The sequence below is a fragment of the Rhododendron vialii genome, chromosome 12a (assembly GCF_030253575.1).
Source record: "Rhododendron vialii isolate Sample 1 chromosome 12a, ASM3025357v1".
NCBI lineage: Eukaryota > Viridiplantae > Streptophyta > Magnoliopsida > Ericales > Ericaceae > Rhododendron > Rhododendron vialii.
In genome coordinates this window covers 6,025,992-6,051,769 of record NC_080568.1, presented here as the reverse complement: position 1 = coordinate 6,051,769, position 25,778 = coordinate 6,025,992, and the positions used below count along the sequence as shown (strand labels likewise).

Below are 25,778 nucleotides of genomic sequence, written 5' to 3'. Positions count from 1 at the left end.
TTACTATAAAACCCCTTTTTAACTCAAGATTAGGGTTAGACGTTTGATAGTTTTACGTTCGTTTAACTTTTGGCTGCTGTTTTCTAAATTCTTTATTGCAGATTCAAGTTTTACTCTCAGTTCTTCAAGATTTCCGGTTGTTAATTCTTGTTCCTTTTCGGTATTCGAATCCATTGCTCTTCCGTAAGTCTGCGGAATCGTGTTTTTATTTCTATTTCGATTGTTCGAAGCATGTTTAGATCTAGGGTTTTAATTATTACTGCGTTTAATAGAATCATGAGTGAGTAGTTCTGTAGAGTGCGGCCACGGGGCAAAGGCGTCTCGTAGCTAGTTTAATCAATGTTTTACCTCGGGGTCGAATTAATTTAATCTTTAAGCAGTTTTAGAAGACGAAAACTCTTCTAACAAACAAAACCCAGGCATCGCCGGAATTCGAATGCGCACGGATATTGGTGACAGGTGGTGCGCATTTGTTAGAGATCCTTTTTCCTATTCTAAAATCAACAAAGTGAATAATTGTGGCCCGAGTAAATATTGGTTAGGCTAGTTGCGGACGCTGAGTTCCCACGGCTGTACTCTCCTTTTTAAATCTTTATTTCATTAATTTAGTTGGGTAATTTAGTTAGTTAATCAAACTCTTTGAACTAGGGGTGGCTACCTAAGAGCCAGGATAAAATAGAATTCAACACTTTTGAGTCAGCACCGTCCGTCCGTTTCTGTGGTTCGACTCCGGTACTTTCGGATTTTGTGCTACACTGGTCGAGAGTCCTACGCTTGGGACGCGTCTTTATTTTAATACACCCGACAGGACAAGCATTTTTGGAGCAATTCAAAAATGACACGCAATTCAAAAATGAACAATGAAAATAGGACGGAGAGAGTACTATTTTGAAATGTTCCAAATTGTTAGTCCTCTTCGAAAAGTCCAAACAAAATGCATGTATTCGATCTTCCAAAATAGTCTATTTACCAATAACAAGTTGAAATATGAATGCATTGTTGGAAACCAATGTATTTTTGAAATGTGAATGCATTTATGTTACGTGTAATTAATAAATGTATTCACACTTAAAAAGATACGTGGATTTTCAACAATCCCCTTATATTTCAACTTTTGGCATATGTTACGTGTAATTTTGGTGTATGTAACGCATGTTTTTGCTAGTTACGAAAGGGGTGTCCCGTGGAAATATATGGTACAAATAGTTTTGGATAATGAGACATTTTTTGTGCCTGTTATGCTTGTTTGGTGTATGGTATGCATATTTTTTGCTTCATTAATTACGCATTTTTATAGTATTAGCTACGTGTTTTTTTTTTTTTTTTTGAGATTATGAATAGCTGTGTGCGGTACACCCCAAAATAAGTATTGAACAAACAAATACCAAATGAGATTAGAATGAGTGGAACTTGATACGTTCCTTGAGCTTGTGCATGTTTTGGCACAACTCAACAGCCCATTTTTCAGAGCCATTCACGTGAGAAGGTGGCCCAAAGTACCTCTTCTGAACAGGGCAAATTATGCAAAGCGACAAGTTTTTGGGTGCCGAGTGGATACCACACACGTGATATCCCGTCAGCAATTCCAACCGTCTAAACGTATTTTGGATGGCCTAGATTTGTTTCCTCTCTCTCCTCTCACCACACCACTCTCCGTGCGAAACACATTTTAACGGTTGGAATCGCCAACGAGTAACGCCATGCGGTACCCGCTCGGCACCCAAAAATTTCTCAAAGCTAAAGCTAAAGCCAAAAGCCTCTCTTCTCAGCACCGACCGTTGGAATTTGGGAAGTTCATACAACGGCTATCACAAACGGAACACATCTCAGTTAAAGGAATCAGTACATCCAAAAGCAACCTAACCATTTCAAACCAAAATCAAACCAGTCCCCATAACCTCTCTCTCTCTCTCTCTCTCTCTCTCTCTCTCTCATCATCTACTACTATATAGGACCTCCATGCATTGCACAGGAGAACAAATTCAACTAACACTATCAAGATTTCAAGAATGGAAATTCAACATCTCTTTCTCTCTCTAACCTCTCTCCTCTGTCTCTCCATCCTCCTCTTTCCACACTCAACAGGTTTCTTTCATCAATACCCATTTTCCATACTGATTCTTCTAAATGATTTTCTTTCCATGGTAGAGTTGTTTTATAATCGAAGCCGTTACTACTTCATGACTACGCACGTTCATAGTAAAAAAAATTTCGTTATTTGTTCTGCGAGATTTCTTCTGGTATCCTTCTCTTTCACTTTGTTTGGTTCTCATCTCAGAAATATTTTCTGCAAAATTTTTTACTGTTTCGTCAATCCGTATTTTTTCTTTTTTGGTGATTTGTTACTAGTTCTACTTCCTCAAGATTTCTGACATTACTTCCCTTGATATTGCAGCGGCTGCCCCAGTAGGAATCTGCTACGGCCGTGTCGCCAGCAACCTCCCTCCACCCTCCACCACCGTCGAACTCGTCAAATCAAACGGAATCGCCACCGTCCGTCTCTTCAACACCGATCCCGAAACTCTCACGGCGTTTTCCGGCTCTGGAATCTCCCTCATGATCGGAATCCCCAACGAAATCCTCCCTTCCCTCGCCAACGGCCCCGTTGATTCCTCCCTCCACTGGCTCCAATCCAATCTTTTCTCCCATGTTTTCCCCCGAATCAAATCCGGTACATCGCCGTAGGAAATGAAATTCTCCTAAAAGACACGTTTTACAATGCCTACCTAGTTCCAGCCATGCAAAATATGTACAAAGCTTTACAAACCTAGCCGATACGATCAAGCTCTCCTCTGCTCACGCAGCTTCTATTCTTTCCAGTTCATACCCTCCCTCCGCCGGAGCTTTTGATCCAAATTTCCTACCCATTATGATTCCTCTCCTGCAGTTTTTGCGCGATACTCAATCGCCGTTGATGGTGAACGTTTACCCATACTTCAGCTACGTAAACAACCCAGAAGATGTATCGCTAGACTCTGTTTTGTTCCGTTCAACCAACATCGCAAATGACCAAAACATGGCTTACGACAATGTCTTTGACATGACGGTCGACGCGCTTGTGTACGCGATGGAGAGGGAAGGGTTTGCCAGGATCCCGGTGGTGGTGACGGAGACAGGGTGGCCGACAGGCGGTGGAGCAGCGGCGAGCGCCGAGAATGCTTTGGCCTATAATGGGAATGTGGTGAGGAGAGCTTTGGAGAACGTGGGTACGCCCAGGAGGCCTGGGGTTGGAGTGGAAGTGTTCTTGTTTGATCTGTTTGATGAGAATGAGAAAGATGGGGAGGAGTCTGAGAAGCATTTTGGGGTTTTTGGTGTTGATGGGGTTAAGACATATCCCCTTAATTTCAACTAAAATCAACTCCTATGGTATTGTTTGCTAGCTTCCACTTTGTACTGAAACAAAGTGTTATTCTAAGGCATGTTTACTAGGTTTGAAACAGGAATGCTAAAGTACATTCATCAGTGAGTAATAATATAAGTTGGTATTTTGATGATTCAACAATGTGATTGCAAAAAATTCAAATGTGGAGGCCATATTTAGGTGTACTTTTTTTTTTTTTTTTTGTCACAGCAATATACATCAGCGGGTTAGTGAGTTAGTTGTTAGGGGAAGGGGAGGCCACCAAATGAGTGGGGCAGACATGGGAATCGAACCCAAGCCAAACGAATGGGGCAAAGGGTGCTCGATCAACTAAGACACCAGTCACACCACCCACATTCATATTAAGGTGTTCAAGTGTCAACTAGTTAACACATACGTCAACTACTCCAATAAACCAGCTAAAAAAAGAACTACCATGTTCTACTACAATCTACCCATTTCTTAGTTGTAGGAGACACAAGGAGCCTACTTTTGTTTACCAAATGTTTGGCCACATTTAGCAAAGCCCTTAACAGGGTCATTTTCAGACGACGTCAACAGAAAAGGGGGCATAAGGATCACATATTTATTACACAGTCTCGGGTAGACCTCAATCTCAAAAGCTAGCTCTTGAAGTAAGCGTGTCCTCACACTTATATACTTCATATTACTTTGATACTCAGAAGATGTGGAATTTTGCTTCACAGGATTGACCCTTGGAGACATATGTTCACCTAGTAGAGAACAAAGATTTCTAAAAAAGGATATATGTGAAGCCAAAAAAAATCGGTCGAGCTCTGTTTTTATTTGATTCCATTGATAGCACCGAATTAGTGGTAGTATACTAGTATACATATACGGCTTACAATTGTAATACCTGCCCCGAAAATTTCGGTATTTCAATTACTTTTAATTGAATTATATGTTTTGGGGGTTAAAAACCGTAAATAATAGAACTTGCGAGGGTCTTATAGGTGATTTGGGATTATAACATAAGTTAAAAATAGGTCTCGCTTTGTAACGACCTGAATTTTTGACCCAATTTTTTTTAATACAAATTTATATTGTTAAATTCCTAATTCAATAATTAATTAGATTGAATAATTTAAATATATTATTATGTGTACAATTGATATTATTTGCATTATTGTATAAGATATGTATTTAAACTTTAGATATACAGGGAATCAGTGATTCATATTCATTTCTTATCTTTTCTATCTAAACCTTAAGTAGAACTCTATTCAAACTAACTCTCCATTTCTCTATCTCTCATCATATACATAAAAGCGTCCAGATACATTCTCACCATGTACATACATGCGTCCACATACATTAGAATTGAAAACTCCCCCCAAATGTGGCACTTGTCTCCTATCCTTTTATCATTATCAGTATCCATCTCCTTCCTCATTCCACCACTTCTACACTTATCCTCTCACCTTCTTACTATCTTATTTTCTCTCATTATACATACCCACACAATCCGAAAATTGAACACCAGTATATTATTTTACTCTCAATTCTATTGTTGAGTCTAGAATATAGAGAGAGAGAGTTGTGGCCATAGGTGTGTGCACACCGTGAGTTTCGTGGGCACACCGCTGCTGCGGGCCCTATCAGAGTGCCGCTGGACGCTGCTCCGAGATTTCAAAACCACCATGGCGATCTACGGACACCGTACAACACTTATCCGAACTTAAAATCGCGTTTGAGGTAGTTTTTCGGAAACCCAAAACCTTTATCTGCATTTTAATGGAGTTACTTAGATTTAAAGTTTATTGAAGATGATGATCTGCTGTTAAATTGTTAATTTATTTTTAGTCCTGTTTATATTAAAATTTAGTCTGGTTGTGCTGGAATGATTAGTGTTATACCCTGTGAAAATTTATGATCGTTTAACAAATGTTTGATTGTGAAATTATTATTGATGTTGCATTGTTAATTTGTATTTGAGTGGACGTTCACGTGTTTAATAAATTATTGGAGTAGATAAATATTTATGAAATATTAACAAGAATATTTTATTAGTAAAAATTTATTTAGATTGTAAACAAGAAATATTTTAGATTATATATTAGTTAATCTTTAACTCTAATAAATATTGACTAGAATAGCCTCACATAATTTTGTTGTTATAAAAATCTCATATTAATATTTAATATAGTTAGTAAATATTAAATTTAGCAATAAGTATTTTTCAATAAAAATTTATTTGTAAAATCAATGAATAATATGATAGTTAAAGAAAAATGTATAAATAGTAAAAATGTTTTATAAAATTTCTAAATGAGAGAAACAGACTTAATTTTAAGTGTAGTAATTAATTGTTTGACTGAATATTATTTTGTTACTCGCATGATTAATTCTATGACAGGATTAATTTTATCGCATGGTTATGTGTTGTTAGTATTTTTAGTTGAAATGTTGAACCGTGCGATATTTTGTTATGGCTGTAGATTGGACAAATAGGTTCTCTGGGTGGTTACGAGTAGTGACTCATGTAGACGATGTTAAGTAAATGGAAATTGATAAAGTGTTGGAAGTGTGATTGTGTGGATTGTGATTTGAGCCATGGTGATGGCAAGGGTAACCTATGGGGCCCTGTGTTGAAATGGGTTACCTGAGGGGCCCGGTGTTGTGACGCTAACGTATGATACGTCATGGGAAGTTTCTCTTCGAGGAAGAGAATGGGTCCCATGAGACGATTATAGTTAGTGAGACGTTAATGTATGATACGTCATGGGAAGTTTCTCTTGGAGAAAGAGAATGGGTCCCATGAGACGGTTATAGTTAGCGTGGGGTAGTGGATGTCCGACCCTAATGTACGATACATCATGGGATGACTCGATCCTCCTGTTATGGTCTTAAGTGAGAACATACTCGGTACATAACTTAGATGCGCTCACCTAGGACCCTGGTGCAGGACAAACAAGAGGAAGGGTGGACCCATGAGACGATTGTAGTTAGTGGATGTGGGAGGAAAGGATCTCGCGGAGAGAATCCTTAGATTACATGTAAGATGATGGATAGTAAAGAAAAAGACGATGTGTTATTATTTTGTACCTTTGGTGTATTATGAATTATTATATTGTTGATCTGCATATTGTGGTATTGGGTTTTAGGATTTCTACTTAGTGAATTATCACTCAGGATACGTTTGTATCCTGGCAAATCGTTTGCTTCGGCGTTCAATTTGCCAGAGTGTGCAGGATTCCACAGTGGAGCAGTTGATACAGGTGGGACCCCTGAAACAGAGTCTGGGCCAACATTGCTTGGAATTTCGTGTCAAAACTAGAGTCGCTCTGGAGTTGCTTTTGTTAAATAAATGTACTGCTTGCGACCTTAATGTGTGTTGCAATAAGAATGCCCCAAGCGTAGGGCTAGGTCGGTTGAAAGCATAATAATAATACCCAGAAGTCCGGGGTCGAATCCTCAGGGAGCGCATCCATAACTTGTCTCAGAGATTAGCTTGAAGAGAGTTTTAGCGTTAGGACCGCCAACCGATCTTCGGCTTTTAGACGGCCAACTTGAAAGATTTGGTTAACTGGCTACTTAACCTAACTACGGCTTCTTGACTGGAGGTTAAACTAAAGGCTTGGTCTAGGGATAACTAACAACCATAACGCAAGGATAAGCTCGATTCTTCTCTTTTAACGAAAGTGTTAAACATGTCTGGGGTCCTTTTTGAGCATTTAGACAAACACGAGGAGGGACATAGCTCTAGGTATCAAATGTGGCAAAAGGGTTAACCCTTGCCTACATTTGATCCAAGAGAGTAACACCTCAAGGTTTTGATTCATAAAATAGGTCCTTGCCATGTTTAAGCTGGAAAACAAGAGTTCTCGAGAGGAGAACAAGCCCACCCCTGGCTACGGGACGTTAATCATCCCATAACCTAGCCTTGCTACACTACTCACACATAATGGAAGGAGAAGTGATAAGGATTAGGATTCGGATGAGAGAACACGAAATCATGCTGAAAACAGAAATAAAAACTAGATTAATAAGGATCCTAATGGAACTTACAACATTAATGAAAGCAATTCTCCTCCAAATCCCCAAATCAATGCTCCATTAATGAGGGAGAAAAGAGTTGGTGAGAAGAGGCGGTAGAGAGAGAAAAGAGCTGATGTCTAAGAACATAACATAACCCTAAAAACGTGCAAAAGAGTATTTATAGCACCCCTTTAAAGTTACAAAAGAAAAAGAAAAGGAAAATAGAAATCTGCAGAAACTGGGGCTTCCTACCGGTAGGCATTGATCTCCTACCGGTAGAACGGCTTCGAGCAAAAGGGGGCATTGAAAAAATCTGGCTTCCTACCGGTAGGCATTGATCTCCTACCGGTAGAACTTGAATGGTGCAACTTTGTGACCTCTCTGATCAGGCGTTGGACCGGTAGAGCAGACCCTCCTACCGATAGGAATGAGATTATACCGGTAGGCATTGATCTCCTACCGGTAGAACTTTGTTTTCTACGAATTTTGATCAGCTTCTTCTGGACTTCTCCAAAACTCTCCGGGGCTTCGACACAACTCCTCCGGACTCCGCTATCGCTTCATTACCCCACGGGTCCCCGAATCACGATGGGACAAGCTCATGGCGTTAAAACCGCCTTGTTAAAGAAAAGAACCTGCAAACACCAAAAATACACCCTTCGCGCAATATCATTCAAAAACATAGAGTTATGCGCGCGCGCATACCAAAAAATGAGCGAGATAAGCCCGAAAATAACCACAATTGTGGGCTTATCATGTACATAGATTTTTGTATTATTTTGAAATTGTAATTTTTGTATAAGGGTGAATAAGGGCCTAATAGTTTGTAAAATTCAGTGTATTTTAGGGTTAATGCTTCCGAAATTCCTTGAGAAATCGGGGCGTTACAGAATGGTATCAGAGCATAGGTTCAACTCCCGGCTTTGGGTAGATTGGGTAGATCACACTTCTGAGAGCGTAGACTCGAGTTGTTAATCGTAATTGTTACTTATGTATTTTAAGTCTAATCTATAAATACTATTTGTTTGTCATCCGACTTAAACTTCGAGAGCGTACTGTGAGAAAACATAGGTCTTACTTGCTTGACTTTTATGTGATACGTGAACTTTTTTTTTATTTTTTTTTTGTTGAGTGTAATGTTGTCGTTTGACTCCAATGGTTTTAAGATCAAAAAAATAATAATTTGGAAACTATAATTTCATGTTTGTTATCAAAATTAATTTTCATGAAAAACTTTTATTTGACATACAGTTGCTCATCGTCCTTAATCTCTTTGAACAAATATCTTTTTGGAATCTAAATATATTTTTCAGGAATTCTTAAAATGGATTCTTTTTCAACAACTTAAAAAAAGAATTTGAAAATATTTTTTATCAACGTAAATGAGTTATAAATTTTTTTTATTGTTTTAGTTTGAAATTCCTAAACACACAATTTCGAGGACGAAATTATTTTAAAGATGATAGATTGTAACGACCCGGATTTTTGACCCAATTTTTTTTAAATACAAATTTATATTGTTAAATTCCTAATTCAATAATTAATTAGATTGAATAATTTAAATATATTATTATGTGTACAATTGATATTATTTGCATTATTGTATAAGATATGTATTTAAACTTTAGATATACAGGGAATCAGTGATTCATATTCATTTCTTATCTTTTCTATCTAAACCTTAAGTAGAACTCTATTCAAACTAACTCTCCATTTCTCTATCTCTCATCATATACATAAAAGCGTCCAGATACATTCTCACCATGTACATACATGCGTCCACATACATTAGAATTGAAAACTCCCCCCAAATGTGGCACTTGTCTCCTATCCTTTTATCATTATCAGTATCCATCTCCTTCCTCATTCCACCACTTCTACACTTATCCTCTCACCTTCTTACTATCTTATTTTCTCTCATTATACATACCCACACAATCCGAAAATTGAACACCAGTATATTATTTTACTCTCAATTCTATTGTTGAGTCTAGAATATAGAGAGAGAGAGTTGTGGCCATAGGTGTGTGCACACCGTGAGTTTCGTGGGCACACCGCTGCTGCGGGCCCTATCAGAGTGCCGCTGGACGCTGCTCCGAGATTTCAAAACCACCATGGCGATCTACGGACACCGTACAATATTTATCCGAACTTAAAATCGCGTTTGAGGTAGTTTTCCGGAAACCCAAAACCTTTATCTGCATTTTAATGGAGTTACTTAGATTTAAAGTTTATTGAAGATGATGATCTGCTGTTAAATTGTTAATTTATTTTTAGTCCTGTTTATATTAAAATTTAGTTTGGTTGTGCTGGAATGATTAGTGTTATACCCTGTGAAAATTTATGATCGTTTAACAAATGTTTGATTGTGAAATTATTATTGATGTTGCATTGTTAATTTGTATTTGAGTGGACGTTTACGTGTTTAATAAATTATTGGAGTAGATAAATATTTATGAAATATTAACAAGAATATTTTATTAGTAAAAATTTATTTAGATTGTAAACAAGAAATATTTTAGATTATATATTATTTAATCTTTAACTCTAATAAATATTGACTAGAATAGCCTCACATAATTTTGTTGTTATAAAAATCTCATATTAATATTTAATATAGTTAGTAAATATTAAATTTAGCAATAAGTATTTTTCAATAAAAATTTGTTTGTAAAATCTATGAATAATATGATAGTTAAAGAAAAATGTATAAATAGTAAAAATGTTTTATAAAATTTCTAAATGAGAGAAACAGACTTAATTTTAAGTGTAGTAATTAATTGTTTGACTGAATATTTTCTTGTTACTCGCATGATTAATTCTATGACAGGATTAATTTTATCGCATGGTTATGTGTTGTTAGTACTTTTAGTTGAAATGTTGAACCGTTCGATATTTTGTTGTGGCTGTAGATTGGACAAATAGGTTCCCTGGGTGGTTACGAGTAGTGACTCATGTAGACGATGTTAAGTAAATGGAAATTGATAAAGTGTTGGAAGTTTGATTGTGTGGATTGTGATTTGAGCCATGGTGATGGCAAGGGTAACCTATGGGGCCCTGTGTTGAAATGGGTAACCTGAGGGGCCCGGTGTTGTGACGCTAACGTATGATACGTCATGGAAAGTTTCTCTTCGAGGAAGAGAATGGGTCCCATGAGACGATTATAGTTAGTGAGACGTTAATGTATGATACGTCATGGGAAGTTTCTCTTGGAGAAAGAGAATGGGTCCCATGAGACGGTTATAGTTAGCGTGGGGTAGTGGATGTCCGACCCTAATGTACGATACGTCATGGGATGACTCGATCCTCCTGTTATTGTCTTAAGTGAGAACATACTCGGTACATAACTTAGATGCGCTCACCTAGGACCCTGGTGCAGGACAAACAAGAGGAAGGGTGGACCCATGAGACGATTGTAGTTAGTGGATGTGGGAGGAAAGGATCTCGCGGAGAGAATCCTTAGATTACATGTAAGATGATGGATAGTAAAGAAAAAGACGATGTGTTATTATTTTGTACCTTCGGTGTATTATGAATTATTATATTGTTGATCTGCATATTGTGGTATTGGGTTTTAGGATTTCTACTTAGTGAATTATCACTCAGGATACGTTTGTATCCTGGCAAATCGTTTGCTTCGGCGTTCAATTTGCCAGAGTGTGCAGGATTCCACAGTGGAGCAGTTGATACAGGTGGGACCCCTGAAACGGAGTCTGGGCCAACATTGCTTGGAATTTCGTGTCAAAACTAGAGTCGCTCTGGAGTTGCTTTTGTTAAATAAATGTACATAGATTTTTGTATTATTTTGAAATTGTAATTTTTGTATAAGGGTGAATAAGGGCCTAATAGTTTGTAAAATTCAGTGTATTTTAGGGTTAATGCTTCCGAAATCCCTTGAGAAATCGGGGCGTTACACGCTTGCACACGATAATCTTTATATAGGTTTACGAGTATCCTGGGGAGATATTTCTCCCCATTCTTCTCTCGTACGTGTACGTGTACGTGTATAGAGAGAGAGAGAGGGAGAGAGAGAGAGAGAGAGACGGTTGGAAAGAGGAGAAGAATAGGCGGAGAAGAGAAAGAAGAGAAAAACCCTAGTCTGTTCTTCACAAAATTATTCAAGGTATCTAGAAAACTTGTTAATTTCTGGAATTTTTACTAAGGATTTAATAGTGTGTCTATTGTATTGTGTTAAATTTTGAGAATTTTTTGAGAAATATGGAAAAAGATAAAAATCGTAAACCAAGCTGTGGTAGAATTCCTGTTTTTGAACAGATAGCTTACAGAGCTGCGTTTTTAATCAATTTTTTTATGGTTAAACGATTCTCTTGATTATGGGTCCTTTTGGGTTTGAAAGATTGATAAATTGGTGATGTTTTGGCCTTGGAGTTACTAAAAAGTATTAAGTATTCGATTTTTAATGAATTTTCGAACACAAACTGTTCTGCTAAAAATTGTGTTGCTCTGCTCAGAATTTCTGAGTTCGGGGGTGATTTTGACTAGGTTTCTTTGTTTTGAAAAATCAAGGAAAAATTAGGGATGAACTTTGATCAGTGATAATTGTGTGTACCAAATTTGGAGTTTATTAGAGGCATATTCTAGGTTTGGCGGAATTTACAAGTTGGTGTGATCCTGCTGGATTTTGTCTTTGTGGTTCCGATATGTCTTGGGAAAAACAGTCATATCTTTTAGTTCGGGTATCGAGTTTGCGCACCGATTTTTTATTTGGAAACTAGACTTGTATGCCTTTCTGAATATGTAGGGTTTGTGGCTTGTTTTGTTATAGGTTAAATCAGTTTTTGGTTTGAAGTTGGTGGACGTGCAAAATCTGTAATCTTGGACAGTTGTGTGAGTAATTTTGGACAAGCATAACTTTGTCGTTCGGACACTATGTTGGGAAAACTTTATATCAAAATTCATGTACCGGAAGTGTACTTTCTAACGGTGGTGGTCTCATGAACTAGTTCTAAATCTATTAAATGTTATGATCATTCTAAGACAGATTGGTTGTGGAATATGTTGTCTTTTTGGAGAATTGGGAAGTGTTTGAGTTTCACACTTATCGTGGGATACTTTTAGGTATGGACTTGGATATATTTGTATCCGTTAGACATCAATAAAGTATTACATGATGGTGATTGTATATCATGCTAATTGGAATTTAGTTAATGATATGTGTTTGTTGGGTGTTGATTGTACTTGCTAAAGGATTGTGGAGTGAGTCACACCATATCGTGGGCCATGCCGTCTAATTAACGGTGAATGGAAATGTGGTGTGCGGGACACAATACCTTGGGTACATGGGATGTGGCAGACGTGCTACTGTATGTTGGTTTTTACACATGTGGTTATACGATTGAGTACTTATGTTGAGTTTTGTGTGGTTTACATTCAAGTGAGATATTCTTTCGGGCTCTGTGGTATTTTATTGAATGTATTCTATATCTCACACACTCTGGTTTTCCTTTTTGGATTGCCAGGTCACAGGTGGTCGTAGAGTTGGTCCACTACCGGTCGGCATTTTGGGAACACTTGGATTAGTATCGAGTGTTGGTATTTTTGAGTCGAGTTGGTTGTAATGGGTCAAACTCTAATATTTGTTAAACTCATTTTGTGACTAAGATTGTTAAATACTTTATGATTTCAAGTTTTTAATTATGTGGGAAACTCTATTAATGTTTTAATTACTTATGTTGGGATAAGAGGCATCAACTTATGTATTATGTAAGTTCGTAAAATTGTTGACACATTGTTTATGTTAAAGTTAAGTCTTCCGCTAGGGTTTTACTCTGTTATGTGCATGGCTTATCGTTTAGATTTTGTTCTTTGGTGTGGAATGCCACGTGGTCGTGTTGGTTCGGGCCCACTTCGGGTGTCATTCCGGGACGAGGCGTGACAACAATAGTGCCTTCTGGAATCATAATACTTTTCACCCTTTTGCGGGGCTTTCTCTAAGGAAATGGCTAGTCCAAATACAAGACAGCAGAGTTGTAACTGGGTGTGGAGAGTCTACAGTTTGATACCTTGGACTAAGGATAAGTGCTGAGGAATACTGAAACACCGTGCTTGATAACTAATGCAATTTGTAAGCAGCTCTGAAGCGGCAAAATTTTTCTAATCTTCTCGTATAGAATGTAATGATTGGGTCGTTCACAAACTAGGGGTGATTATAGTATCAAGACCATGAGTTTCATAGCTCATGAACGCTCCCAACGCTCCAAGAAACCCTTCATGCTTCAAAAACATTGCCTGTGCCTCTCCTTTTGACCTGACAATGGAAGGATACATCCACAATGGGAATCCATCAGTGCAAATCGACACGAATGATAAAATAGAGAAATGAAAACAAATGCTACAGCAGAATGGCCAAGATTGAGGTTGTCATGGTGATGTTGCATTCATGAAGATAGAAATAGATATACAGGGAGTTGGGCAAATTTTCATGTGATTCAGTAAACAGATTTCATGCTATCCAGTAAACGGAATAGAAATTGAATTATCATATCAAAGATAAAGAAAAAATTAGACACTGCATAATGCAAAACGCCCTTTTGGAATATTAAGCGAAGTGAAGCGATCGGTTCATTTATCCTATCCGACGGCACCAATTACAGAATGCAGATACATCTAAATTGTAAAACGCAGAAGATTTGTTCCTAAGAGTTAGATTGTCCAACTTAGGATGCCTACATGCTGGAGTTTCTGCTTTTTAAATGTTTTTCCCATCAGTTTACTACTTTTAGAAAGTTATTGCAGTTTGGCTGGTTCCGGTTTGGCATGGCATTGCTAAATGTCAGTAAGAAAAGGGACAAAGGGAATTTTTAACTTCACCTTTGAGAAGCAAGAGCCCGTAAGGACAACATGTGGAAAACAAAATTTGTCGACATGAAGAGTACTTGTTATGCTCGTCACAAGGTTTTTGCCTATGATCCCGATTTCTATAAACCACTTAGCGATGATTGGAGTTTTGTGTCATGTGGACTTTAAATTTTGGGTAATTTTGGGAAGAGTTGCGTTTTATCCGCACAATTTTCCAGATTTTTGGGCGTGTTTGATTGCAGATTTCGTTTTGAGGGGATTCGTAATGATATGGGATTAGGATTGGTATTGAGAATGAGGTGGGATTATTAATGAGGAGATGAATTATTTATTCATGTTTGTTTTGCATGGGATTAGGATTGGGATTCGATTGAAAATGGGAAGGGATTGTAAATAACATGTTTGTTTTGGCTAGGATTAGGATTGGGATTGGGATTGAAGTGGGTTTTTAAACATGTATTGCTCAATCCCATGGGGATGGGATTACTAGTAACACCCCCCCATGGTATTGCTAATACCCCCATTTTGGGGGATTAACAATCCCATGGGACAACTAATCCCCCCTACAAAAACCTAACCAAACAAGGTATTAACAACCCCATGGGATTATTAATCCAATCCTCCCCTCCAAACCTCCTATCAAACACGCCCTTTGAGTGTTGTGAGTTGTGACAAATTGGACTCCATACAATTGGTTTCAGTTTAGACCATCCATTTACGGTCATGGGATTGAAATTCTGGAGAAGCAGTAATTCAGTGTCGAAGGGCTTGTTTTGTCCATATGGAGCTCACCTGTAATCCATATGGCGATTATGCTTCCTTGCTCCTAATTTCTTACCATGGATTTGGTATGCATTAGAAAGCCCAGCTTCAATGAGATCATCCCAATTCAGAACTCAAATCCTTGGCAATTACAGGATAACCCTCCCGTCAACTGAATGCTCTTTGCTATGTAATTAAATTGTTTTGTTTAATATGTGCATGTGTTAAAGCTTGTTTCTTCCCTACGAATGGATTTTCGTTCCAGTTCACCTTTTCGTCTTCAATTCATGCTTTTGTGTGAGTGTCTTGGAGCTTATGATACAGGGTTCCGTCGTCTTGTGTGCCCTTGCTCACTTGGTTCTTCTTTTCCAGGTAATGGTACCTGAGGCCATTGCCATTGTCATGGCTCCCACTGATACAAGAAGGTATGCTACTTTCCTCGAAATTGTTTTCTATTTCACGTACCAATTATCTTTTATCCGCCACATAATTTTTTCATCATTTCCCCAGGGAGGAGGTGAGCTTTTTGGACTTTTTGAAATTCGGAACCTTACCCGCCTTTTTAGGGTCTAGTTGCTATCTGCTAGTCATTCTACCACCGTTAGTTGGCTGTGAAGCATGTATGAATATGTAATTATCTTCTACGTGTCCATCGACAAATTGGTGAAACAAGTACATTTTGATCAGCAGCAAATAGAACACCATGTAAATGTGTAGCTCTAAAAAGTCGCACTTCATAATATTTGCATGACAGCGATAATCATGAAGTGCGGTAACTTACCATGGCCCTACGTGGGTTTAGACTCACCTGACTCCTCACAAAGTATCACCGCAAGAATCGATACAATTTCCATATCAAAAGGAATTGCACAGTTTCAAGAAGCTTACATCTCTCTCCAAGAAAACTGCCTACATGTTTCAATCGGCAGCTTATGGTGTTTAAGTTGGACAATATAAGAGCATTTCACCTTTAGAAGTTACTGAGTGATGTGATCTCAGGAGCTATGGAATATTCAGGCTATCAGACCCAGGTGGGATGAGCATACTGAAGGAGTGCCAAGAGACGGAATACCACCCTCATAGAGAACCTGCGGAGGGGAGTCCCATATACGAGCACTGCTCCAACGTCTACGTTAATCCTAATATCAGGTTAGAAATATGCGATTTGCGTTGAGGCAGTGGTTGAAATGCAGAAATGCTGCTTTTTATATGTGTATGGTGTAGCATTTTTAGTGCTTGTAGTTGAACAAGCATAGCGCTTGAGTTGGGCAGTTGGCTAATTAGTGGGAAGATGTAAATGTGATGTTTCTGTTTTATTTTTGTTTTTTTATATATGTTTTGATATAATTAGCTAAGTAACAATTAATGTATTTACGATGATTATATTCAAGCGAAGTATGTATCAAGATTCCCTCAGGTAATCATTCACAAGACACAAATTAAGATCCACTACAGCTCTATTCGATGATTTGAGCTATTCATTTTGTAAGACTACGTTACTATATATCTATAAGAGCGTAGGTTAGTCGGAGATAGTAAAAATTAATCGTCCATTTTCTTGTGACAAATAAATTTGTTCCGATACATATTGATGTTCAAGCAACTTGACTTTCAACATACTTATCAACAAAAGAAAAAAAACATTGACTTTCAACATGAATGAGACCTTTGTTAAATCCCATTTGACATCACATAAGGAATCGTCACATACAATGATCATTGCCAATGCACTCCAAGCCTATTGTTTTCCAGGTTACAGTGACATGATGCCTGTATCTTGCAAAGTAACTTTCCAATCCAAGATTTTGTTCTGGCAAAGGGAGCACCTTATCACTTGGGCTACAACGCTGCTACTTGCACAGCAAAGGCTGCACAGCAGCCGTGCACAGACCAGTTTAGCGCTCGTCTCGGGTCTCGCAAAGATGATCGGAGCCATTCATTTTGTTCAAAATACTTCGTTTATGGTCCCTGTAAAAAATCACCTCAATCCGATATCGGGAGGGGTGTTTACGAATCATCTAACTTTGCTTCAAAATTTCATAAACGAAGTATTTTGAACAAAATGAATGGCTCCGATCATCTTTGAAAGACCCGAGACGGGCGTAAAACTGGTCTGTGCATGGCTGCTGCGCAAGCAGACTTTCTGGGGCTACCCTTCGTTCTCTTCCGACAAACTAGTTATACTGTTACAAAGTAGATACGGCTAATCTTTTGAAAAAGGAGTCTCCGAAGTAGAAGTTCAACCATTTTTTTTTTCAATCATGTAATAGAATTAATTACTAAAATTTCTATCTTAACTTATCAACAAGGTATTAACACCATCTTCATAAGAATTGAGCACTCCACCTTATTGCACCTAAAACATTGATACAGTGCCGGTCTCGATGTTTGAACTGCTCAGATTCGACCCTAAATTTGGTTGTCTACTTACTATTAAAGCATAAAAAATAAAAAGACATACAAGTTACTTGTTAGGTTTACATTACAGGAATTTTTTTTTGTTGCCCCATGCATGCAGGTAGGGGGTTGCCGAAGGATGTGGGCTTGTGTGTCTTTTCGGGGCCGGCTCTCCATTGATACACCCTAAGCATTGATCAATGTTCTGAATACCGTACCGGCCAGGGTACTGGTTTTTTTATTGGTACGGTACGTATTGGTACCGGTCAAATACCGGGTACCGTTTCGGATTGATCGCTATTAGTGTTATTTTCCTACTTAAAAAAATTTATAGTATAATATACACTTTTTAAAAATTAAAAAAAAAGAAAAAATCCAGTATTTGTCCGGTACCATCCGGTATTTGCCCAGTACCGTCCGGTATTGACTGGTATTGTCTGGTACTTGAAGAAAAAAAATAAATTTGAAAGTAGTCCGGTACTATCCGGTATTGGCCGGTACTAGCTGGTACCGATCGGTATATGAGCCGGAACGAAATTAGAGGTGTAGGGTACCGGATTTTGTCAAAAAATGGTACGTACCGGCCGGTACGGAACGGTATTGATAACATTGGCATTGATACACAATCGAACTATATATATATAAAACCTCTAAAAAAATCCCCCCAAGTTTCCGATCGAATTTTGATGATCCGAGTTGCTCAATGTAATCAGAACGTGATTTTAAAGGTACCTGCGAGAAATCAGCAAAAAAAATGACCGGGAAGGGCTTTATCTGAACAGTTTTTTATTGAACTTTATTGAACGGTTCAATAAAAAACTGCTCAAATCAAGCCCTTCCCGGTTATTTTTTTTGCCAATTTCTCATGGGCACCCTTAAAATCACGTTCTGAACACATTGAGCGACCCGGATTATCAAAATTTGATCGAAAACTATGAGATTAAGATTTGGAGGGTTTTTTTAGAGGTTTTTTTAAGGGTCACCAGAAATATATATATATACATATATATGTATATATAGTCCGTCTCCCGTAAGGACCACCTCATTTTAATAAAATACAGATCTCCCTTTCCTGATTGAATTTCGATGATCCGAGCCGCTCAATGTGTTCAGAACGTGATTTTAAGGGTATCCGCGAGAAATCAGAAAAAAAAATGACCGGGAAGGGCTTCATCCGAGCAGTTTTTGTTTGTTTTTTATCGAACGGTTCAAACAAAAACTGCTTGGATGAAGCTCTTTCCGGTCATTTTTTTTGGCCGATTTCTCGCGGGTACCCTTAAAATCACATTTTGAACACATTGAGCGGCTCGGATCATCGAAATTCGATCGAAAAATGGGAGAAATGAGGAGGTCCGCATTTTAACTAAAATAAGGACTCCCTCATTTGAAACTGACTGTATGTATATATATATATATATATATATATGTATATATACACAGAGGAATTTTCAAGTGAGGAATCCCTCAACAAAATGAGGGACTTTCATTTCTCGATCAAATTTTGAAAATCCAAACCGTTCAATGTGTTCAGAACGTAATTTTAAGGGTCCCCGCTAGAAATCAGCAAAAAAAATAACCGGGAAGGGCGTCATCCGAGCAGTTTTTTTCTCACGGGGACCATTAAAATCACGTTCTGATCACTTTGAGCGGCTCGAATAATCGAAATTCAATCGGGAAGGGGAGTCCCGCATTTTAATAAAATGAGGAATCCCTCACCGGAACCTAACTCTATATACATATATATATGTCCCAATTTTGAACTTGTAAAAGTTTACTATTTTATGCTTTGTTTAAAACTTAGGGAAAGTGGGAGAGAAATGAGAGGAAAAAATTTGCTATTCCCAAAATTTGATATTATTTTCTTCTCTCTTTCTCTTCTCAAACAAACCAAACTCCTTTCCTTGATTTCAAACAAACCAAACAAAGGAGGGTCCTTTCCTTGATTTCAAACAAAGCTGAGAATCTCTAGCCCTTACCTTACTCAAATGAGTTAAAGGTCTCTAAGGTCTCTTTCGTATCATCCACTCCAATGGCAAAACCCATTTTCAACAAAGTTCACTTGAAGAATCTCTGGCATCCACTCCAATGGCAATCCCATTTTAACCCAAAATCCTCACCACCCGAGAAATTCCTTCACCATCGCCTTCAATTTTCAACCAGATTTTTTCAAATCACGACCGAAGATCCATCCATCAAGCTCTTCGGCGAAATCACAAGGGAAATATATACAAGCGAGTCCAAGAGAGTCCTTTCAGTCTCTTTACGCGATTGAATTTATCCGAATAGGCACCAAGGGAGTACACGAGTTCCAATGGTAAACACACACACAATATAAAAAGGCCACTGATTTTGCCGCTCCCTTTTTTGTTAACGCCACTCCCCTGCAAGTGTATTTTTGCACCAAAAATACAATTGCTGGGGTGTGACAAAATCATTTCCCTATAAAAATGTGCCCATGAAAGTTGTAATGGATGTTTTTATTTATTTATTTATGAAAAAGAAGGTTGCAATAGATTGTGTGGATGTGCAGGGCAAGATTAGCGGTGAAGAAGGATGGTTATCTCTAGGGCCATGGGGAGGGAAAGGTGGTGAATATTCAACTTACAAGCCTGACGGGCCTATAATGCAGATAACTATTCGTTATGGAGATGTTATTGATTCAATTTTATTCGAAAGTAAAAGTCGCGATGGCGTCGTCATAGGAAGCTCCGTAAAAATCGGCGGTTCCGGTGGCGGTTCGTCCGCAAAGGTGTGCCCCTCTTTAGCTTCTTCACAAATTCGGACAAAGATGTATCGGAGTCGGATCCATCCGATGCACGTAGTTCCACACACGTCGAACGATTCCAGACAACATGGTGCCCAAATTTGTGCATGCTCGTTTTTGTCGGTAGCTTTTTTTTTATTTTAAATTTTGATCTTTATTGTCGAGGCGAATGGGCAAGTGAATAATGTAACCAAAAACTACAATAATTTCAGCTGATTTTTACTTTTATGTTTTATGCGTCCCAAACAAAGGCCTAACTTAGACTTGCGTTTGTTTAGTTCTCCATCGACAGTTCAGTAGAACAATTCTCATCCATAAGCCTGACGTACAAAGACTATCGTGGACGTGCAGTACTCACATCTCTCAGTTTTAATACAAATCTAAGAAACATTGGGCCCTTTGGTAAGGGAGGGGGTTTTCCTATGTCCATTCCAATAGAAGGTGGAGTCATCGCCGGATTCCATGGACGTGGTGGAAGCCTAGTTGATGCAATTGGTGTATTTGTAGAACCAAAAGTCAAGGTCACCTACTATCCCCTCTATATTTCTCTTATCCCATTAATAAATCAAATTTCTCATGCTCATTTTATCTCTCATAAGTTGGTTACGTAAGAGAACGGGCTCTGTAAGGGTTTTGTTTTGATGATCCGAACTTCCACTTTTAAGATTCTCGATATGGAATTTCTTGATTCGTAAAAGTTGCTTGAAATTGAGTTTAATACATTGGTAGTCATCTCAACAAATCATATATGTGTTCAAATTACATTGTTACGTACATAGACTTTTTGCATGGATCAGGATGCATGTTTGTAGCCGAAATTATTTGTCCATAGCATTGCTCATTTGTTTTAAATAGAAGCAGGTGGAAAAATTCCTCAAGATACATTTCAATTTGGACCATTTACTTTTTGGGGATAAATATTATTCAATCGGGCTCAAACCGAGATCAAATTAACCTCTTTTTTATTTTGGTGCATAATTAATAATGCATTTGGACTTACAAAAACAAAGGGCTTGAATAATTAAAATAGAATCAAGTGGTTGACTTACAGAAGATAGAGGAAGAGCTGAAGACTAAAATCAAAGAGCTAGAGACTAAAAATAAAGAGTTGAAGGAGAGGGAGGATGTATTTCAAACGAAGATGGAAGAGGTGGAAGCACAGAATAAAGAGCTGAGGGAGAGGATCAAAGTGATAGAAGTGACAAAGGTTTGTAGCCGAACTTATTTGTCCATTGCATTGCTCATGATATGTTTTAAATAGAAGCAAACAAACAAATTCCTCAAGATGCATTTTAATTTTGACAATTTACTTTTATGGAGATCAAATTAACGTCTCTTTTTCCGTGGATAATTAATGCATTTGGACTTACAAAAAGAAAGGGCTTGAATTATTAAACTTGAATCAGGTGGTTGACTTAGAGAAGATGGAGGAAGAGCTGAAGAATAAAATCGAAGAGCTAAAGACTAAAAATAAAGAGTTGAAGGAGAGGGAGGATGTATTTCAAATGAAGATGGAGGAGGCAGAAACACAGAATAAAGAGCTAAGGGAGAGGATCAAAGTGATGGAAGTGAGTTGTGACACAGGCTAGTAGCCGAACTTATCTATCCATATATATTGCTCATCGATTTTAAATAGAAATAGACAGACAAATTCCTCAAGATACATTTCAATTTGGACCGTTTAGTTTTTATGGAGACAAATATGATTCAATCGGGCTCATACCGATATCAAACTAACCTCTTTTTTTTTGTGTGGATAATTAATGCATTTGGACTTACAAAAACAAAAGGGCTTGAATTATTAAAATAGAATAATGTGATTGACTTACAGAAAATGGAGGAAGAGCTGAAGACTAAAATTGAAGAGATAAAGACTAAAAATAAAGAGTTGAAGGAGAGGGAGGATGTATTTCAAAAGAAGATGGAGGAGGCAGAAGCACAGAATAAAGAGCTGAGGGAGAGGATCAAAGTGATGGAAGTGACACAGGTTTGTAGTAAAACTTGTCTATCCATAGTATTGCTCATCTGTTTTAAATAGAAGCAGGTAGACAAATTCCTCTAGATACATTTCAATTTTTACTATTTACTTTTATGGAGATCAAATTAACCTATCTTTTTCGGTGGACAATTAATGCATTTGGACTTACAAAAACAAAGGGCTTAAATTATTAAAATCGAATCAGGTGGTTGACTTACACAAGATGGAGGAAGAGTTGAAGACTAAAATCGAAGAGTTGAAGACTAAAAATAAAGAGTTGAAGGAGAGGGAGGATGCATTTCAAACGAAGATGGAAGAGGTGGAAGCACAGAATAAAGAGCTGAGGGAGAGGATCATAGTGATAGAGAAAAAGGTTGAGTTAGCCAAACTTTTATGCATGGTTTTATATTGCGTTGTGAAAGTTGTTTGGTTTGCATACACCTTTTTTCAGTTTTATTATGAACAATTAACTGCTTTGTTAAATTAAAATGGACTTTAAGTTTAGCTTCGACAACCAATAAATTTCTTCCATTTCTAAGCCAATTGTAACCAAACATGAAACCAAGGACAAGTCATTCTTATTTGATTATGCATAGTCCCTTAAAAACTTCATATTTTGGAGCCCACATGACTTGGATTAGTTCGATTAACTGCACTTTAAGCATCGTGTACAATCTGGCAAGCATTAACTCCACGTAACTTAGGAACGCTTAGGTCAACATTTACGCGCCTATCATTACCCAAATGCTTTTTATAAGACTCTTTACGTGATTGAATTTCTTTGAACAGGGACCAAGAGAGTCCAATGGTAGGCGATATATAAAATGCGCCAATGAAGGTCGTAATAGATTTTGTGAATGTGCAGGGCAATATTAGCGGTGAAGAAGGATTGATATCTTTAGGATTTCACGGAGGAAAAGAGGGTGCATATTGGGCTTATAGGGCTGATGGGCCTACAATGCAAATAAGTGTTCGTTATGGACAAGTTATCGATTCACTTCTGTTCAAAAGTAAAAGTTGTGATTGCGTAGAACGCTCTGTGAAAATTGGCGATTCTGGTGGCTATACGACTGTAACGGTATGACCTTGACCCTATTTAGCTTACTTGTAGATCTGGACAGAGATGTACTATAACTAGATCCGTCCGATGAACGTGGATCCTACACACATCGAACAGTTTCAGACATAGATCGTGCACTTTCGGTTGTTTCCATAGCATTTTTTTAATGTTTTTTTTGTTATTTCTTATGCGTTCCAAACACTGTCCTAATTTGTACTTGCACTTGTTTAGTTTTGCATCAACAGTTCAGTAGAGCAACTCTTGTCTATAAGCCTGACATACGAAGACTGCTGTGGAGAAGGGACAATCATATCGCTCTGTTTTAATACAAAGAAATATTACCCTAAAATGATCCAGAATACATTATTTATGACCGATCATAAGAGACTGATGTATTTACGACCGATCATAAGTAATGTATTCTGGGATATTTCCGGATAAAATTTCTTTATACGTAGCTTGTTACAGCTTATCGAGTCATAGTCATCTTCATAGTCCAACTTCAATATGTTGGCCAAAGGCTATATATGCATGCCTGATGCTTTGGAAGTGGTTAAAAATGGTTTAATGAAGGGGCAAACCCAAGATTTTATCCTAAGGATGGCGAACACATTTTTTATTTACGAAATTTAACTGAAAGATGGGCTAAACCATGACTATGCACTAATTTCAAATTACGTACAAAATAACATCTAAACATTTATAATTATTCATGTTTTTTGTATTCTCATTAGAGTACTATATATAAAAGGGCAAATTTTCGTAGTCATCCCTGTAGTTTTACGGTTGTCTCACTTTCGTCCCTCTAGTTTCAAAGTGCTCCAATTTCGTCCCTGTAGTTTGTTTTATGTTTCAAATTGGTAAAATCGTTAACACCGTTAACGAAACTAACGGAAAAAAAAAAGTGTTCCAATTTTCAATCCGTTTGAACCGGTGCAAATATCTTATTTTTCTGATCATTTTATCTTAAATGGTCATAATGGATTTTTGGCTCTAAGGCCTTTCAATGAGCACCCTAAGAGAGCCCTGAAACTAAATAAGGAGTCTTCGGGTGCTCGTTGAAAGGCCTTAGAGCCAAAAATTCATTAGGACCATTTAGGATAAAATGATCAAAAAAATAAGATTTTCGCACCGGTTCAAACGGATTGAAAATTGGAATACTTAATTTTTTTTTCCCGTTAGTTTCGTTAACGGTGTTAATGATTTTACCAATTTGGAACGTAAAACAAACTACATGGACGAAATTAGAGCATTTTGAAACTAGAGGGACGAAAGTGAAACAACCGTAAAACTACAGGGACGACTACGAAAATTTGCCCTATATAAAAAGATAGATATACTTTTACTCCTATCTATGTGTTTTTAATTTTTGGGGTCGTATGCCTTGTCCAAATGTCCACTGCGTTCACCACTCTCTGTTTAAGTTTGGGTGACTTAATTAGATGAGCGATGTAGGATAAAGTTTAACACTCACCCTCAAGTGTAGCCCGGATGGTATCAAACTTTTGCTGGGAAAAATACATTATGATCGAAAAATTCCCGCTGAATACAGATTCCCATTACAATTGATAATCGAATACAACATTACAGATTACATAAACTGATATGAATTCAAAGGTAATATAGAAACCTAATTGAGCCCTGAATCAGTCTCCTTTCATTGCCTCACCATTGGGTGTGGGTGGTTGACCGGCTTCTGTCTCCCAGGATATAATGGCTAGACCATGACTATCGAAACACCACCAGAAAGCCGCCTTGGCGAACTGAATGTTACATCTACCCCTTTCACAAGAACAATTTCAGAATGGACTTTGTGTATTTCGTGAACTAATGTCAAATGATGAACAAGATGCCCCATTATATACACCTCAGGTGACCCTTGCATGTGTAAGAGCCAGAAAAATGAATTCGGGCCTTGAATACACAACCATGAATAGGAGAAAACTGCTGAAATGAATAGGTGAATCAATTATGCCATAAACCATACATTATAGGGTATTACCAGCTGAAACGGCTGGAACTTTGAGGGACTCGCCCAAATAAAATGAACCCGAAAGAGGGACCCTTCGGTTACCTCGGTGACCCTCCGTGTGCCCTAATTTCTATTCACTAATTTGGAAATTTTCCAATTATCGCTCACTAAGCTACCCAAGCTTGGTTAATATATTCTAGAGGTTATTCTATTTATAGTCAATTGGTTTTATGTTAGAACCCTCCAATAATTCTAACATGGTATTAGAGCTATAGGTCTTGGGTGACCTCACCTCGCGTGGTTGAGTCTCTGTCGCCTGAATCAAATCTTTTCACATCCACGTGCATCCGGGCTGCATGTGAGTGCACTACTACAAAAATAGATAAAGATCTCGATCATTTGGTGTGATCTTTCACTTTTAATCTCGCATTCAAAACCGTGGTCTATCAAGGTGTAACTAAAATTCTCTATCTTTTAACTACGGGATAAAAACAGTGATTAAAACTCATTAAAACTGTGACTAAAACAATAAAAACTGTGATCTTTAACTTCTTACCATCTCAGATTTTCCCTAAGACCGTGACTATTTAGAATAAAATAATCTCAGTTTTAATAAAACCGTGATGTTTTAATAATAAAACATCTCAATTTTATTAAAAACTGTGA

General features: G+C 37.7%; 3 protein-coding genes and 1 pseudogene across 3 annotated transcripts; all 4 read left to right on the top strand.

The window, feature by feature from the left end:
* Nucleotides 1-1,871: 1,871 nt before the first annotated feature.
* On the top strand, nt 1,872-3,492 carry LOC131310260 (glucan endo-1,3-beta-glucosidase-like; annotated as a pseudogene).
* An 11,346-nt stretch (nt 3,493-14,838) lies between these two features.
* Nucleotides 14,839-16,212, top strand: LOC131310272 (AMSH-like ubiquitin thioesterase 2). The gene is made up of 2 exons (XM_058337195.1): nt 14,839-15,366; nt 15,941-16,212. The coding sequence occupies exons 1-2, from the start codon at nt 15,257-15,259 to the stop codon at nt 16,113-16,115; spliced, it is 285 nt and encodes a 94-aa protein (XP_058193178.1). The 5' UTR covers nt 14,839-15,256; the 3' UTR covers nt 16,116-16,212.
* A 3,123-nt stretch (nt 16,213-19,335) lies between these two features.
* On the top strand, nt 19,336-21,691 carry LOC131309360 (mannose/glucose-specific lectin-like). The gene is made up of 5 exons (XM_058336017.1): nt 19,336-19,652; nt 19,869-20,087; nt 20,381-20,623; nt 21,154-21,309; nt 21,524-21,691. Exons 1-5 carry the CDS (start codon nt 19,650-19,652, stop codon nt 21,689-21,691), a joined length of 789 nt encoding a protein of 262 aa, XP_058192000.1. The 5' UTR covers nt 19,336-19,649.
* Nucleotides 21,692-21,904: 213 nt separating this feature from the next.
* On the top strand, nt 21,905-23,581 carry LOC131309359 (uncharacterized). Its single transcript, XM_058336016.1, has 4 exons — nt 21,905-22,089; nt 22,286-22,453; nt 22,946-23,158; nt 23,372-23,581. Exons 1-4 carry the CDS (start codon nt 21,937-21,939, stop codon nt 23,579-23,581), a joined length of 744 nt encoding a protein of 247 aa, XP_058191999.1. The 5' UTR covers nt 21,905-21,936.
* The last annotated feature ends 2,197 nt before the right edge of the window (nt 23,582-25,778 follow it).